At 48.3% G+C, this 15,968-nt stretch overlaps 1 protein-coding gene across 2 annotated transcripts in view; it reads left to right on the forward strand.

Moving 5' to 3' along the window:
• The window catches only part of fam180a (family with sequence similarity 180 member A), a 131,473-nt gene that overhangs the window by 13,896 nt on the left and 101,609 nt on the right, over window positions 1-15,968 (forward strand). Inside the window, exon 2 of one of the 2 annotated variants that reach the window (XM_086009034.1) lies at window positions 7,483-7,539. The exons of the other annotated variant lie outside the window; for it this stretch is intronic. Coding sequence (XP_085865160.1) covers window positions 7,483-7,539 — 57 coding nt within the window. The remainder of the gene's footprint in view (window positions 1-7,482; window positions 7,540-15,968) is intronic. 2 annotated transcript variants of the gene reach the window in all.

Below are 15,968 nucleotides of genomic sequence, written 5' to 3' on the forward strand. Positions count from 1 at the left end.
TTAGTATCTTATACACTTCTTTAAGGTACCCTCTCACTCACCACCTTTCTAGGCTGAAGAGGCACCAGCCTCACTGACACTGGGCCAGCGAGCTGCGGGGCGCCACATGGATTGAGGCCTTCCAACATGTTATGGCTGCAGCATGATGGTCTCAGATATCTAGAAGTGAGGAATGTGGTTCTAGCTGTACAACACTGGAGCTATTGTACATAGGCCATGTCTACAGGGCAAACAGCTGACCTTGTGATTCAGCAGGAGGTCAGCTCATTTAAATAAATTCTATGCAGACCTGCCACCTACTGCTTGAAGCACTGGGAGTGCATTCTGGCAGGGGGGCTTTATGAGAGGCAACACAGCAACTGCCAGGGCCACTGGAAAAAAATTAAAGGGATACAGGCACTTAAAGGTAAAAAGGTTGCATGGGGAGAATTTTTGACTTTTAAATATTTTTTAATGTTTTTATGTTCTTTGAATATCTTTTTAAAATATATTTAAGGCTGATTGGGGGTGAGGGGACAAAACGTGACTTGCCAAAGGCAACTGATGTCTTAACCTCAAATGAAATCTGCGGGCAAGTGATGGGCAGATCTCCAAACCCTGTTTGATGGCTGGTAAAATGGATGCGCTGCTGCATGAAACTAGTGTGAGCAGTGCACACCAGAGTACCCACCGCACAAGATGGCATTGCACCGTGCCTGGCCGAAGTTGGTAGGCAGGGAGGACACCGTCTAGCAGGGAGAATACAGTATCTAGATGGCCCAAGAACAAATGCAGGAGAAGATGGCACACTATAAATTCTTACAGACTACCATGTGCCAGGTTGGTGCTGCAGGATGACATGTCAGAAAATGTTCCCCTGCCCCACCTGTACGGTTTGCCCATGCCATTCCCTCACACAACCTGATAGTTCATTCGCTGTCTCTCACGCATACCCATACTTCAGCAGGGCACACATTCAACTGCAATTTACAATTGAAAGTTCACATCCTCTAAGGGCTTCACCCATTAACCACTGTAACACAAGCATGCTCACTTACTGACACCCGCAATGGACTTCAGACTGCACGTGTGGCAGCCACCATTGACCTCTTGTACATAGGAAAACGTAACAGTGCAGTGACTTTGGACAGCTGTGTCGTGGTGTTCATTGGGAAAGGAGATGAAAGTGCTGCCCATGCTGGCTGATGCATCAGGCATCTGTTGGATGTGTGAGCAGAACATTAGATGATATTGCAGTTGAGGGAAGTGCTGTCCCTAGTTCGGCTGCAGGTCTGCTTGCTACAGAGGGAATAGCTCTCCAACTGACATTCTGATAAAACAACAACAAAAACAACTTGACCTTATATTACGCCTTTAACAAAGAAAAATATCCCGGAACACTTCACAGAGGGGTAGGAAAAAAATGGACGCTGAGCCAAAGAAGGAGACATTAGGAGGGGGTCACCTAAAGCGTGGTCAAAAGGTAATTATTAAGCAGGATCTTAAAGGAGGAGAGGGAGGTGGAGAAGAAGAGGAGTTTAGGGAGAGAATTTTAGAGCAAGGGGCCTAGGCATCTGAAGGCACAGCCACCAATGGCGAGGCAAAGGGGAGTGATGCACAAGAAGCTGGAATCAGAGGGACGGAGAGTTGGGAGAGTTGTAGTGTTGAGAAGGTTACAGAGATAGGAAAGGGTGGGCCCATGAAGGATTCCAATAGAAGGATGATTTTAAATTTGAGAGGATTAAGAGCCAATGTAGGTCAGTGAGGGGAGGGTGATGGGTGAGCAGGAGTTGATGTGGGATAGAATATGGGCAACAGCATTTTGGATGAGCTGAAGTTTATGGAAGGTGGAAGATGGGAAGCTGGACAGCAGTGTCGAGTCTAGAGGTGACAAACGCATTGATGAGGGTTTCAGCAGTAGAAGGGCTGAAGTAGGGTGGAGGTGGACGATGTTACGGAGCTGGAAGTAGGCAGTCTTTGTGATGGAGAGTGTTGTGTATGTACCTTTAAGAGAAGAACTGATTCTATACTGCAGTACCGGCAGTGACCACCCCTGTATATAAAGCCATAGCAGGCTTCTGTATTTCAGTCTTAAGTTACCCTCTGTTCAGTAAATACCTGTTATTATTGTTCTCCTGCAGTCCGTGTATTATTTATACTCGGACACTACATTGGCGACGAACAGGTTCGAACTCACATGTAGTACTGCATCACCTCACGGGGATCTTTCCCTGAGAAGAAGCTTTTGGAGGTCGAAATCAGAACAACAGGCGTCGACCGCGGGCAACCGCCCAAGGATCCATCGGAGTTCGGAGAGTTGCAGGAGAGGCTGTGGAGAGCTGGGCTTGGCTCCCCAGTCAAGGTGTTCCAGCAAATCGTGCTGGTAGCAGGTAGTGTGCTGACCCTTCCGGACTGCGGCGGGCTCGAGCTCGATCGAGCGGCTCTGCAAAGGGGCCGCGCAGCGTCGTCGGGAGGAAAAGAGAGAGAGAGAGGGTGGAGCGCACAGGGCGCGGTCGGTGCTCAAGAACCGGGCAGCGTAGCGGAAATAAAACAAGGGGAAGGAAAAGTGAGACGCGCCGAAGCCGCGGGTCGCCGCCATTACCCTGCAGAACGCTAGGAGCAGCGTGGCAGCAAGGGGAAGAAGGAAAAGCGCGGGAGGCGCCATTTTATTCCATTGGTGAAGAAGAAAAAGCGTGGGGGGCGCCATTTTAAATCACCCAAGATGCCGAAAAGTGGCAGTATCACTGCTTTCGACAACGAGGTAGAAGACTGGACCACGTATGTGGAAAGAATTGAAGTGTACTGCAAGGCAAATGAGGTGGCCGATGGAAAGAAGGCGTCGGTATTATTAAATTTGATGGGCGCGAGAACGTACGGCCTACTGCGGAATTTAATTGCCCCAGCTAAACCAATGGAGAAAAGTTTTGAAGAGATTGTTAATACCTTACAGGAACACCTAAACCCTACACCGCTGCTGATAGCAGAAAGATTCAAGTTCCATAAAAGAAACCAGCACAAAGATGAGAGCAATGCTGACTATCTTACGGAACTACGCAAGTTATCGAAGCACTGCCAGTTTGGAGCAGGACTGGCAGACACCTTACGGGATAAGTTTGTCTGCGGGCTCCAGAGTGAAGGAACCCAGAAACGACTACTTTCAGAAAAGGACCTGACGCTAGAACAGGCTTTCAGCGTGGCAGTATCCTACAAAGCAGCAGCACGGGGAGCTGCGGAAATACAACAGAAACCACAAAAATACAGCGCTAACGAAATGGCGTATGGAGCAGAAAAGTGCTATCGCTGCGGCAGAACAACCCACGATCAGAAGGACTGCTGGTTTAAGGACAAAGTATGCAGGCAATGTGGGAAAATGGGACACATAGCAAGAGTCTGCAGGTCGGGAAAGAAAACCAACACTACAAGAACTACTAAGGAAAAGTACAAGAAAGTAAAGAAATTGACAGAGAGTAGTTCGGAAGATCAGGAGAGTGATAAGGACTCCGGGAGCAGGAGACTAAGTTGTCTAAAGTTACACAACGTGATCGCAAAGGAGGATCACCGAACCATTTGGGTCACCCTCATGATAGCAGGGTCCCCAGTAAAGATGGAATTGGACACAGGATCAGCCCTAACTGTCATGAATCGACGAGACTATGAGCGGCTATTCCCACACATACCCTTGAAGGACACGTCCATTGTATTGAAGACATACACGAGGCAAAAAGTCTACCCCAGAGGAAAAATAAGGGTGCCAGTTGAATACAACGGCAAGGAAACACAGAAACTGTATCTATATATACTACCAGATGGAGGACCACGATTATTGGGATGTGAATGGATCCGAAAAATACAATTGGATTGGCATTCCATTCAGGCGCTAACTGTGACTGATAAAAAGGATGATGAAGTCACACCTGGACGACTGTCAAAGATTCTAACTGACGCGAAAGAGGTGTTCCGACAAGGACTTGGGACTCTAAAAGGAGTAACGGCAACAATAAAAATCGAAGATAACGCAAACCCAAAATTTTTTAAGGCCAGACCGGTACCTTACGCGATCTGCCCAGCCGTTGAAGCAGAGCTGGAGAGTCTGGAGCATTCGGGTGTGCTGTCCAAGGTGGACTGGAGCGAGTGGGCCACACCCATCGTTCCTGTAATGAAGAAATCATTGAGCAGCACGCCTGGGGAACCGAAGAAGGTTTGCATCTGTGGGGAATTCAAGGTAACTGTGAACCCAGTCCTGCACACAGTACAATATCCACTTCCACGGATAGAAGATATTTTCGCCTCACTATCTGGAGGGAAACACTTTACAAAGATTGATCTGGCCCAAGTGTATCTACAAATGGAGGTGGAATTATATTAACGATTTGGAGGAGGGGACCGAGTGTAACATATCAAAGTTTGCAGATGATACTAAGGTGGGAGGGAAAGTAGTGAGTGAGGAGGACATAAAAAACCTGCAAGGGGACATAGACAGGCTAAGTAAGTGGGCAGAGATTTGGCAGATGGAATACAATACTGGAAAGTGTGAGGTTATGCACTTTGGCAGGAAAAATCGTAGAGCAAGTTATTATCTTAATGGCAAGAAACTGGAAAGTACTGAAGTACAAAGGGATCTGGGGGTCCTGGTGCACGAAACTCAAAAGGTTAGTATGCAGGTGCAGCAAGTGATTAAGAAGGCCAATGGAATGTTGGCTTTCATTGCTAGGGGGATAGAATATAAAAATAGGGAGGTATTGCTTCAGTTGTACAAGGTATTGGTGAGACCGCACCTGGAATACTGCATACAGTTTTGGTGTCCATACTTAAGAAAAGACATACTTGCTCTCGAGTCAGTACAAAGAAGGTTCACTCGGTGAATTCCGGGGATGAGGGGATGGACATATGAGGAGAGGTTGAGTAGATTGGGACTCTACTCATTGGAGTTCAGAAGAATGAGAGGCGATCTTATTGAAACATATAAGATTGTGAAGGGGTTGGATCGGGTGGATGCGGGGAGGATGTTCCCGATGATGGGTGAAACTAGAACTAGGGGGCATAGTCTTAGAATAAGGGGCTGCTCTTTCAAAACTGAGATGAGGAGGAACTACTTCACTCAGAGGGTGGTAGGTCCATGGAATATGCCGCCCCAAAAAGCTGTAGAAGCTACATCATTACATAAATTTAAAACAGAAATAGACAGTTTCCTAGAAGTAAAGGGAATTAAGGGTTACGGGGAGTGGGCAGGAATTTGGACATGAGTCTAGGTTCGGATCGGACATGGCCCTGTGGGTAACGGAGTGGGCCCAGGGGCCGTGTAGCCTGATCCTGCTCCTATTTCTTGTGTCTAATTCTGTTAGATTCAGGAGATGGTTCTGTGATAGTAGATTGGCGGTTAGGATCAGATCAGCCATGATCTTATTGAATGGCGGAGCAGGCTCGAGGGGCCGTTTGGCCTACTCCTGCTCCTATTTCTTATGTTCTTATGTTCTTATGAAGAAGCATCTAGGAAACACCTCACGATAAACACTCACAAAGGCCTTTACCAGTACAATCGACTGGTATTCGGGGTAGCATCAGCCCCGGCTATTTGGCAGAGGGCGATGGAACAAGTCCTGCAAGGGATCCCGGGGACCCAGTGTTATTTGGATGACATCCTGGTTACGGGCGAAAATGACAGGGAACACCTTGCCAACATGGAGTAGGTGCTCACGAGATTACAGGAATATGGGCTACGAGCCAACCGCCCCAAATGCGAGTTCTTCAGGAGACAAATCTCGTATTGTGGCCACATGATTGATGAGGAAGGGTTGCATAAGTCGCCGGACAAGATTGAGGCTGTAGTCAAGGCTCCAGCACCGGAAAATGTGTCGCAACTGAGGTTGTTCCTCGGGTTGGTGAACTACTACCATAAGTTCTTGCCGAATTTATCTACAATTCTGCACCCACTGAACGCCCTACTGCAAACTGGAGTAACATGGAAATGGAGTGATGAGTGTAAGCGTGCCTTTCAGAAATGTTAATGCCTAATCACTTCAAAAGAAGTATTGGCCCACTACAATCCAACACTACCGATTCGGTTAGCATGTGATGCGTCTCCCTACGGCATCGGAGCGGTGCTGTCACACAAATTCCCTGACGGTTCAGAGAGGCCAATAGCCTTTGCATCACGCTCGTTAACCTCAGCCGAGCGTAACTACACCCAGATTGACAGGGAGGCCCTCAGCCTGGTGTGGGGGGTGAAGAAATTCAATCACTATCTGCACGGGCAGAAATTCACCCTACTGACTGATCATCAGCCCCTGGTCTCCATTTTTAACCCAAAGAAGGGCGTTCCGGTGATGACGGCGCAACGGCTGCAAAGATGGTCACTTTTTCTAGGGGCACATCAGTACGACATAGAGTACAAGGGTACGAAACAGCATGGAAACGCTGATGGGCTGTCGCGCCTACCGTTGCCTACGGTAGAGGAAGCACCTGCAGTGGACCCTGTTGAGATATTCCATGCGACCATAGTCGAATGTCTACCTGTTACAAACTCGAGTATAGAGAAGGATACCCGAAATGACCCGACACTCTCTCGGGTCTATAATTTGACGGTGAAGGGATGGCCAGCACATGGCGACTCACTGTTGCCAGCATTCTCGCCAAGGAGAGAACAGCTGTCAGTGTGCCGGTGGACCTTGATGTGTGGATCCCGAGTGGTAATTCCACCCAAGTTGAGAGATAGAGTGCTCAATGAGCTTCATGAGGGTCATCTGGGAGGGGTAAGAATGAAGAGCCTAGCCAGGGCATTTGTGTGGTGGCCGGGAATCGATAAAGAAATCGAGGATATGACCAAGAGATGCACAGGATGCCAGAAGGTCCAAAACGCTCCACCACAGGCCCCGCTACATCCATGGGAGTGGCCCTCATCTCCATGGCAACGGGTACACATTGATTTTGCTGGTCCATTTATGGACTCAATGTTCCTAATCGCTGTGGACGCCCATTCGAAATGGCCAGAGGTCATCAAAATGTCCTCCACCACCACGGAGAAAACTATTGTAGTCCTACGGACCATCTTCGCCAGGAATGGCTTGCCAGAACAGATTTGCTCCGACAATGGGCCACAGTTTGTGTCAGAGGATTTCTGGAGGTTTCTGAGGAATAATGGGGTGAAGCATTACACATCTGCCCCATATCATCCAGCCACAAATGGATTGGCTGAGAGGTTTGTTCAGACCTTTAAAAAGGCCATAAAGGCTTCGTGTGTTCACATACATACACTGTAAACCCATCTTAAACCATCATGTAGTCTCTCTTAGTTGGACCCCAACCTTACTATTTCTTACTTTAGTGCTCTCTGCCTCTCCGAATCCTTTGAGCACTTTATTTCCCCTTTCTAATGTTACATCCTTGGGCCCATCCCCCTGCCAAATTAGTTTAAACCCTCCCCAACAGCATTAGCAAACCTCCCCGCAAGGATACTTTCTCCTCTCCTCTCACCAAAACCCAACCCTTGTCTCTTTTTCATTTCAGATAATCAAGAACTGGAACCTTCCCAGTCAGAGGAGGAAGAGGAAGAAGACAGTGAAGGTGAGGAGGCACTGTCACTTGATCTTACACTTGCAGCCACCAGCTCAGAGACTGACACTGCACATATTTTAGAGGCTAGGATAGAGGAGGGATCTGCATGTGGTGAGACACCTAGACAAGTGCGCAGGGGCCAGGGTGGAGGGAAAGGATAGCACAGGTGCCAGCTCACAGAGAGTGAGGTCGCACACTAGTTCTGCTGCAGAGGAGTCAGATAAGGATTTCGATGGCCCAGGCTACAGAAGAAGACTGATGGGTGTACACACCCAAATGCATGGTGCTCTGGAAAGCCTGCCAGAAAGCCTGCACACAATGTCAAGGCGCATGGAGGAGTCCAGCTCCGACTTGGCACAGGGCTTTGCGCAGAGCTTGGAGACCACCGTTTCACACATGGAATGGGTGGCCAACTCCATCAGCACACATGAGGAACCCACCATGATGCAGTGTCTGATGGCCGATGTCACAGCGTCCACTGCAGCACAACAGCTTCCATCAAAGGTCTGAGCGTTGCAGTGAAATCTCAGACTACGCCTTGTGAGCTCAGACTGCTGCCATCGAGGTTCTGGATACCACTGTTCAAAGGGGCTTCTAGGGCATCACAGCAGTCCATCAATCTGTTCTCCAACAGATCAGTAGGATTACTGAGGCTCCGCCTGGGGACAGTGGCGGTGGCTCCATGGTGCAGGAACTTGCTGTCCTTTCTCAAGATGACAGCATTCCCGCTCCCACCCCTGCCACACTGCCAGTGTCCTTGCTGTTGCCTGTCAGCCAGCCAGCCCAGACAGCTGCAGCCCAGGCCGAGATGGTGCAGTCTGAAACCTCTCGGCCCAGGGTGCTTGAGGTCATCCTCCAAGGCCATCTGCAGTCTCCCCAATTGAAGGTCAGCAGCCTTCCACCACCCATGCTCAGCCACCTGGGAAGCAACTTGTAGGAGCACTAGGAAGGGTAAAGGCACACCGAAGACAGGCACTAAGGGAATGCACAAGGGTGATTAGGTTCATTTTGTATACATTATTTAATGAGTGAATTTATAAAATTGGATTTGAATTTGCCATTTCCTGGTGGTTTGTATTTTTGTGTTGTCAGAAAGAGGACGATGTGCTGATCAGTGATAGAGGAAAGGTAAGGAATGTGGGACTGTTGGTGAATGGGGAGGTGTAGTTGAGGTTACAAGTATCGCTCATGAATAATCTAATCACATAGAGCCCAGGTAGAAAGGGGCTGCCTACATTGCAGCTTCTCTTCCTCTTCCTCCACTTCCTCTTGCACTTCCACTTCCTCTTCCTCCAACTTCCTCCTCCTCCTCCACTTCCTCCTCCTCCCTCTTCTAGCAGTTTGTCCTGCTCGGCATGGCCTCTCTTCATTCTCCCAGTCATGGCCAATTCCCAGAGGAATCCCTACCAGGCCAACCATGTCCGGGAGCAACTTTTTTCAGCACAATATTTAAATGACAAAAAATGTACTGCAAGACCAACCAGACCACTCCCTGTAGAGTAACTAAATGTTAGCCAGGTATAGGAAACCTCCAAAAATGCATACAATTGCACCAGCAACCAGAAGAAATAATCCAGCAACTAACCTGTAAGTACTGCATGATCCTTTTAAATAGCACTGGTGGCGGGGCCTTCATTCCCTTTAACAACACGTTCAGCTGTGCGAGGTTAAGACAGGGCACTGGCTGGAGTGGGGAGTTGGAAAATGGCAGCGGTGACTTCAAATCAGCGGTCGTTAGGCCCTTGTGCTTGTGCGCAAATCCCTTTACCAAGATGGTGCCCTGTGCACTTACCAACATCGTGGGCCCCATTTCGACTCTTAGTTCGTCGAATAGCGCCAAAAATGCATGGGCTACGCGGCCCAATTTAGCTCCCATTAGGTGTTGGGTGAAGATCCTCCTAAGCTGAAGACTGATAACTGGATCACTTGACAGTTGGTTGTTGGAAGACAAATTTCTCTGTCACAGCAATTCCCATCATTTTTCCCAGAACCTTCCTCCAGGTTCAAGATGTGGAAATATATTGAATTTATGCTCACTGTAGATCAGTGGTTATAGTACCTAAGGGTATAAGCTGCCATGGTAAAAGGTGAATAGCTTATTCTTTTACTGGCATGGATGTTTGGAATTTTATAGATCACTTATTATACTGCCATGTTTCTTAATGATTTACGATGAAGGCTTCCTGCTTGTGGTGATTGTGATTTAATCATGCAGCCTTAATCATGCAGCCTATTGGCATTTTCATGTGGATTACCTTCAGGGATATTCTACTGTTGAAAATCGATTAAACCTGAGTGAGCAATTACCAGGGAGAGTTTCTAGGCACAGATGCAACCTCTGTCTTTCATTTTCACAAAATATTTACCCGCTGAGACTTAGATAAAAGCAGGTTTACAATCAGCAATTCTCTGCATTTTGTGTTTTATAATGACACGTAAACTTAGAAATCATTGAAAACACTTGGTGACTGGAGTCACATGACGTGTGTGGCTGAGATATTCTGAGGAAATTATTCTCACTTGTTCTACTTTAACCCCTTTGCAAGCCTTTCATTCTCAGTATTTCATAAAGAAACGTTTGCCCAGATTTTATGGTCGGTATGAACTACAGACCTGTTAGCCTCACATCAGTAGTTGGGAAAATGCTGGAATCTATTATAAAGGATGCAATAACTGGGCACTTAGAAACTAATAGTAAGATTGGGCAGAGCCAACATGGATTTATGAAAGGGAAGTCCTGTTTGACAAGCCTATTGAAGTTCTTTGAGGATGTAACTAGTGGAGTAGACAAAAGGGAACCAGTAGATGTGGTGTATTTGGATTTTCAGAAGGCCTTCGATAAGGTCCCACACAAGAGGTTGGTGAACAAAATGAGGGCACATGGAATTGAGGGTAATATACTAGCATGGATTGAGAATTGGTTAACAGACAGAAAACAAAGAGATGGGATAAACGGGTCTTTTTCATGATGGCAGGCTGTGACTAATGGGGTACCACAAGGATCGGTGCGTGGGCCCCAGCTATTCACAATCTATATCAATGATTTGGATGAGGGGACTAAATGTAACATTTCCAAATTTGCTAATGACACAAAGCTAGGTGACAGTGTCAGCTGTGAAGAGGATGTGAAGAGACTTCACGGGGATCTCGACAGGCTCAGTGAGTGGGCGAGAACATGGCAGATGGATTATAATGTGGATAAATGTGAAGTTATCCACTTTGGTAGAAAAAACAGAAAGGCAGTGTATTTCCTAAATGGTGCAAGATTGGGGAATGCAGATGCTCAAAGGGACCTGGGTGGCCTTGTACATGAGTCACTGAAAGTGAATGTGCAGGTGCAGCAAGCCATTAGGAAGGCAAATGGTATGCTGGCCTTCATTACAAGAGGATTTGAGTACAGGAGTAATGAAGTCTTACTCCAATTATATAGGGCCTTGGTGAGACCACACCTGGAGTACTGTGTACAATTTTGGTCTCCTTACCTAAGGAAGGATATACTTGCCATAGAGGGAGTGCAACGAAGGTTCATGAGATTGATTTCTGGGATGGCGGGACTGTCGTATGAGAAGAGGTTGAGTGAACTAGGCCTGTATTCTCTTGAATTCAGAAGAATGAGAGGGGATCTCATTGAAGCATACAAAATTATTACAGGGCTTGATAGGGTGGATGCTGGGAGAATGTTTCCCTTGGCTGGGGAGTCTAGAACCAGGGGACCACAGCCTCAGGATAAAGGGTAGGCCATTCAGGACTGAGATGAGAAGAAATTTCTTCACACAGAGGGTGGTGAATCTTTGGAATTCTCTACCCCAGAGGGCTGTGGAGGCTCAATCATTGGCTATATTCAAAACAGAAGTCGATAGATTTCTGACTAGTAAGGGCATCAAGGGATATGGCGATAGGGCCGGTGAATGGAATTGAGGCAGAAGATCAGCCATGATCTCATTGAATGGCGGAGCAGGCTCAAAGGGCCGAATGGCCTACTCCTACTCCTATTTCTTATGTTATTATGTTCTTATGATGGCGTACTCTCAGGGTTCACTGTCTTACCGCCTTTGGGATGGATCGCAATTTCACATACGCTAAATCTTGAACTTGCGATCTGTCGAGTTCTGACTTGACAGATGATCCTAATTGCTGTGCAGAGTTGCTAATTGCCCACCAACTGCCCAGCAATTATGCACGAAAATTTTACGGCTTGTGCAAACAGGCGTAGGACCTGTTTGCACAGCATAAGGTGTTACCTCCTGACAAATCCAAATAACTTAAAAAGCTATATGAGGCTTGAAATGGAAGCATTTTAGGATTTTGTCCATGAAAAGGTCAGAGGAAGTGGTTGCTACATTGGGGGTTTTACTATTTACATCTATGGGGAGAGTAAGCTTAAAAAATTCCGTACTGAAAGTGGAGGAAAGGGAAAAAAAACAAGCTCTCATTACTAGAGCCTTCCGGGATTTAATGTGCATAAACAAAATTAAAGGCTCTTTGTCTGAATGCATGCAGCATTCGTAACCATATAGATGAGTTGACGGCACAAATAGAAATAAATGGGTATGATCTGATTGCCATTACAGAGACGTGGTTGCAAGGTGACCAATGCTGGGAACTGAATATTCAGGGATATTTGACATTTCGGAAGGATAGGCAGAAAGGAAAAAGAGGTGGGGTAGCTCTGTTAAAAAAAGGATGAGATCAGTACAGTAATGAGAAATTATCTTGGCTCGGAAGATCAAGATGTAGAATCAGTTTTGGTGGAGATAAGAAATAATATGGGAAAGAAGTCATAGAGGGATCTGGGTGTCCTCGTACATGAAACACAAAAAGTTAGCATGCAGGTATAGCAAGTAATTAGGAAGGCAAATGTAATATTGGCCTTTATTGCAAGGGGGATGGAGTTTAAAAGTAGGGAAATCTTGCTACAACTGTACACAGCGTTAGTGGGACCACACCTGGAGTACTGTGTGCAGTTTTGGTCTCCTTATTTAAGGAAGGATATACTTGCATTGGAGGCAGTTCAGAGAAGGTTCACTTGGCTGATTCCTGAGTTGAAGGGGTTGTCTTATGAGGAAAGGTTGAGCAGGTTGGGCCTATACTCATTGGAGTTTGGAAGAATGAGAGGTGATCTTATTGAAACAAGATTCTGAGGGGGCTTGACAGGGTAGATGCAGGGAGGATGTTTCACCTTGTGGGGGAATCTAGAACTAGGGGGCATAGTTTCAGAATAAGGGGTCGCCCATTTAAAACAGAGATGAGGAGGAATTTCTTCTCTCAGAGGGTCATGAATCTTTGGAATTCTCTACCCCAGAGAGCTGTGGAGGCCGAGTCATATTCAAGGCTGAGATAGACAGATTTTTTAAAAACCGGGGAATCAAGGGTTATGGGGAACGGGCAGGAAAGTGGAGTTGAGGCAAAGATCAGATCAGCCATGATTTTATTGAATGGCGAAGCAAGCTCGAGGGGCCAAATGGACGACTCCTGCTCCTATTTCTTATGTTCTTATAAACATTTCTGATCATAAATAAATGAGAGACCTTCTGTTTGCTGATTGGAGCACCAGCCCTCATGATCCCAGGTACGCTTCTGCACACGTGCACCCCTGGGATCCATGGGCCAATACGCTGCTCTCTACTAGGCAGCGTCTACCAGCAAGTTCTCGAAGGAGGGACCCATCAGGTTAGTGCGCATTCCGTTGAGATGCTGGCAGCATAATCTGTAGTTACGCCGCCGACCGCAAAGTCCAGGCTATTAGTTTCCTGACTGAAGGCTCATGATGGAGGGCAGTACTAAAGATGCTGGCAGTCTTTTAAAATTAGCAATCCTTCATGTTTGAGCCCAGATAGTGGGGGTTGGCAGGCTGATCAACTCTGAGGGGCATCAGTGTTTATCCAGATCATTTCCTTGCCCAATCGCGGCACATGTACATTTTTCCTGGAGTCATTGTACAGCAGGAGTGTGAATACTGGTTAATATTGTCCTCCCTACTTTAGGGGCACTAAGACAATGACCTAGAAATTGACACGCTTACCGCCATGAGTCACCGCCGTGATCCAGTCTAAAAATGGCGGCAGCCACTCTCACGCCCTTCTGTGGCGCGGGACTTGGTGGTCACCATTTTGGTGAGGGCCTTAGTGCTGCCAATAGCAGCGTTGACCCTGGAAATGTAAATTAAGAGAGGGTGACATCAGCTCAGCTAACTTGGACCTTAGTGCTGAGTTCAGTGCTGGGTCCTAAGCTTGCCATGAAAACCCAGCGTTCAGTAGACTGAGGTGCTTGCGAGAAGGAGGATAATGTATGAGGATACCAGCATCTTGTATCCTTTCAGCCCCGCCACTGGCCAAGGGCTCAGCCATGCCCCTGCCAGGAATGGCCAGCACCGTCTCCTCTAAGGGGGTGGGATGGGGCTAGGAATGGGAGGTGTGCCTCGTGATTGGTACAGATTGTTGGGTGATTGTGGGGGCAGGGGAGTCATGCATTGAGCACTGTGCGAGGCTAGTGATGCAGTTGGTAGGAGATGGCTTTTGAAGATGCATTCACTGACCTTGACTACTGGTCTGATGTTATGAAGCTTCTTTGGGCACTGGAGCCAAGGGTGGTGGGGGTGACACTGCTGGCAGTGACAGCCTCGGTGATCTGGTCACACATCGTTCTTTCTGGAGGGCCTCCTGCCCCCTGTGGGTAGAGGACCTCTCTTCCAGTGTTGACCACCTGCACAAAGCTGGAGTGCTGCGTGCGAGACCCTGGGTGCCCCTTCCCTGGCTTGCTTGTGTTAGTGCTGAAGCACTTTTCCCATTTTCAAGGTGCGGAAGGGAATTCAGCTTTAAAAGCTCAAGACTCCCATTTGGGAATTCTTTTAATTTTTTTTTCCAGAAGGCAGTTGAGCTGTAAATGCTGAAAATTGCATATTTTTACATCATTTTTATTTTTTTCCATTTCAGAAAGCATTGCCCTTTTAAGAAAACGACAATGCATTGTCTTTTTAAGATCTCACAATGCTGTGTGAAATCACAGCCTCGCTTTCAGAGGATGTTCAAAGCTGTAACGTCGCTTGGTCTCGCCACAATGGGGCCCGATGCCGGGACAAACGCCACCTAGAGGGTGTTACACGGTGAGTTAGTCCCCAGCGCCAATTTTTCAGTCCTGTTAGCACCACCATTTTCCACAGCCATGGTGGCACCGGCAGCTTTTGTGGCGGCCACGAGTTTCTAGGTCAATGTTTCTACTATTGCCATGACTGAGATCAGTTAATCAGCACACAAGGATTGAAGCTGGGTCTTTCTTGAGCAGCAGAGCTCAGTACCACACTATGGGGGAAACATTGGGTTGCTTTGCACCTCCCGTTAGCGCCCTAAGCAACAAAGCAACTAGCACCCGGGCATGGCGCCGGCCACACCTCCCGCGAAATTCAGCGGGACGTTAGCGGCGGTGCTAACCGGTAGCGCCCCGCGGCGCGGCACCGCCGGTGATGACATCACTGCCGTGCGCAGCACCCCACTCGCGCCCCGGTGATTCCAAGAGGTGATCTTCGGGAGCGTCCCCTGACTTACTGCTGGACGCTATGGGGAGGCGCAATTTAAAGGTGAAGTGCGGGGCGGCCATTTTTGTTGCTGGCCGCTTGCCTGCACCTGCCTGTGCTCCCATCCCCGGCCTCCTGAATGCCGCCCCCCCCCCACCTCGCCGCGGAGTGCCAGCTACGCTCCAAGAGCCTGGCACTTCTCTTGAGTGCTGGGCTCTTTTGCCGGCACTCCCGATCCCCGGGGGTCCAGCTGGGCCCCGGGTCACGCTGCGCAAGGCCCCTCCCCTTTAAGAAGGGGAGGAAGGTCTGCAATACCGCGGCATGACGTGCCATGATATTGACTCGCAGCACCCCGCTTCCCTCTTGGGCACAATCACTCAATTTGTGGCGCGGGGGCGCTAATTTTTCCAGGGCGCTAAAAGTAACGCCCCGGCGAAGTTAGCACCCCAAATGGAGTGCTACTCAATTTCTAGCCCTAGGGCTAGATTTTCAGTATAGACAGTTTTGGGGCGCTAAACTTAGCGCCCGCCCGAAGTTAGCGCCCGCCCCAAAGTAGCGCCCCGTTGCCGGAAATTCAGTGGCTTCGCCCTAAGAGGTTGGTGGAGCGCTAAAAGAGGCGTTCCACTACTATCTTTAGGCGCTAAGCCGGCGGTGCAGAGCGCAGCGCCCGAGCTCGGGCACAGCGCACGGCAGACACTCTGGTGCCAGTGAGCTCTTAAAGGGGAAGGGTGCATGTGTTTTTTTCAAAGGCAGAGTCTGGGGGGGAAAACAGCAGGATGATGATGATGATGATGATGATGATGATGAGGAGGAGGAGGAGGAGGAGGAGGAGGAGGAGGAGGAGGAGGAGGAGGAGGAGGAGGAGGTGGTGGTGGTGGCCGGAAACATAAATACACCGTTCACTGGAGCCTTCCACACAACACATGCA

The sequence above is a fragment of the Somniosus microcephalus genome, chromosome 16, assembly GCF_052327205.1.
Source record: "Somniosus microcephalus isolate GS21.2 chromosome 16, FLI_Smic_1.0, whole genome shotgun sequence".
In the NCBI taxonomy this organism is placed as follows: Eukaryota; Metazoa; Chordata; class Chondrichthyes; order Squaliformes; family Somniosidae; genus Somniosus; species Somniosus microcephalus.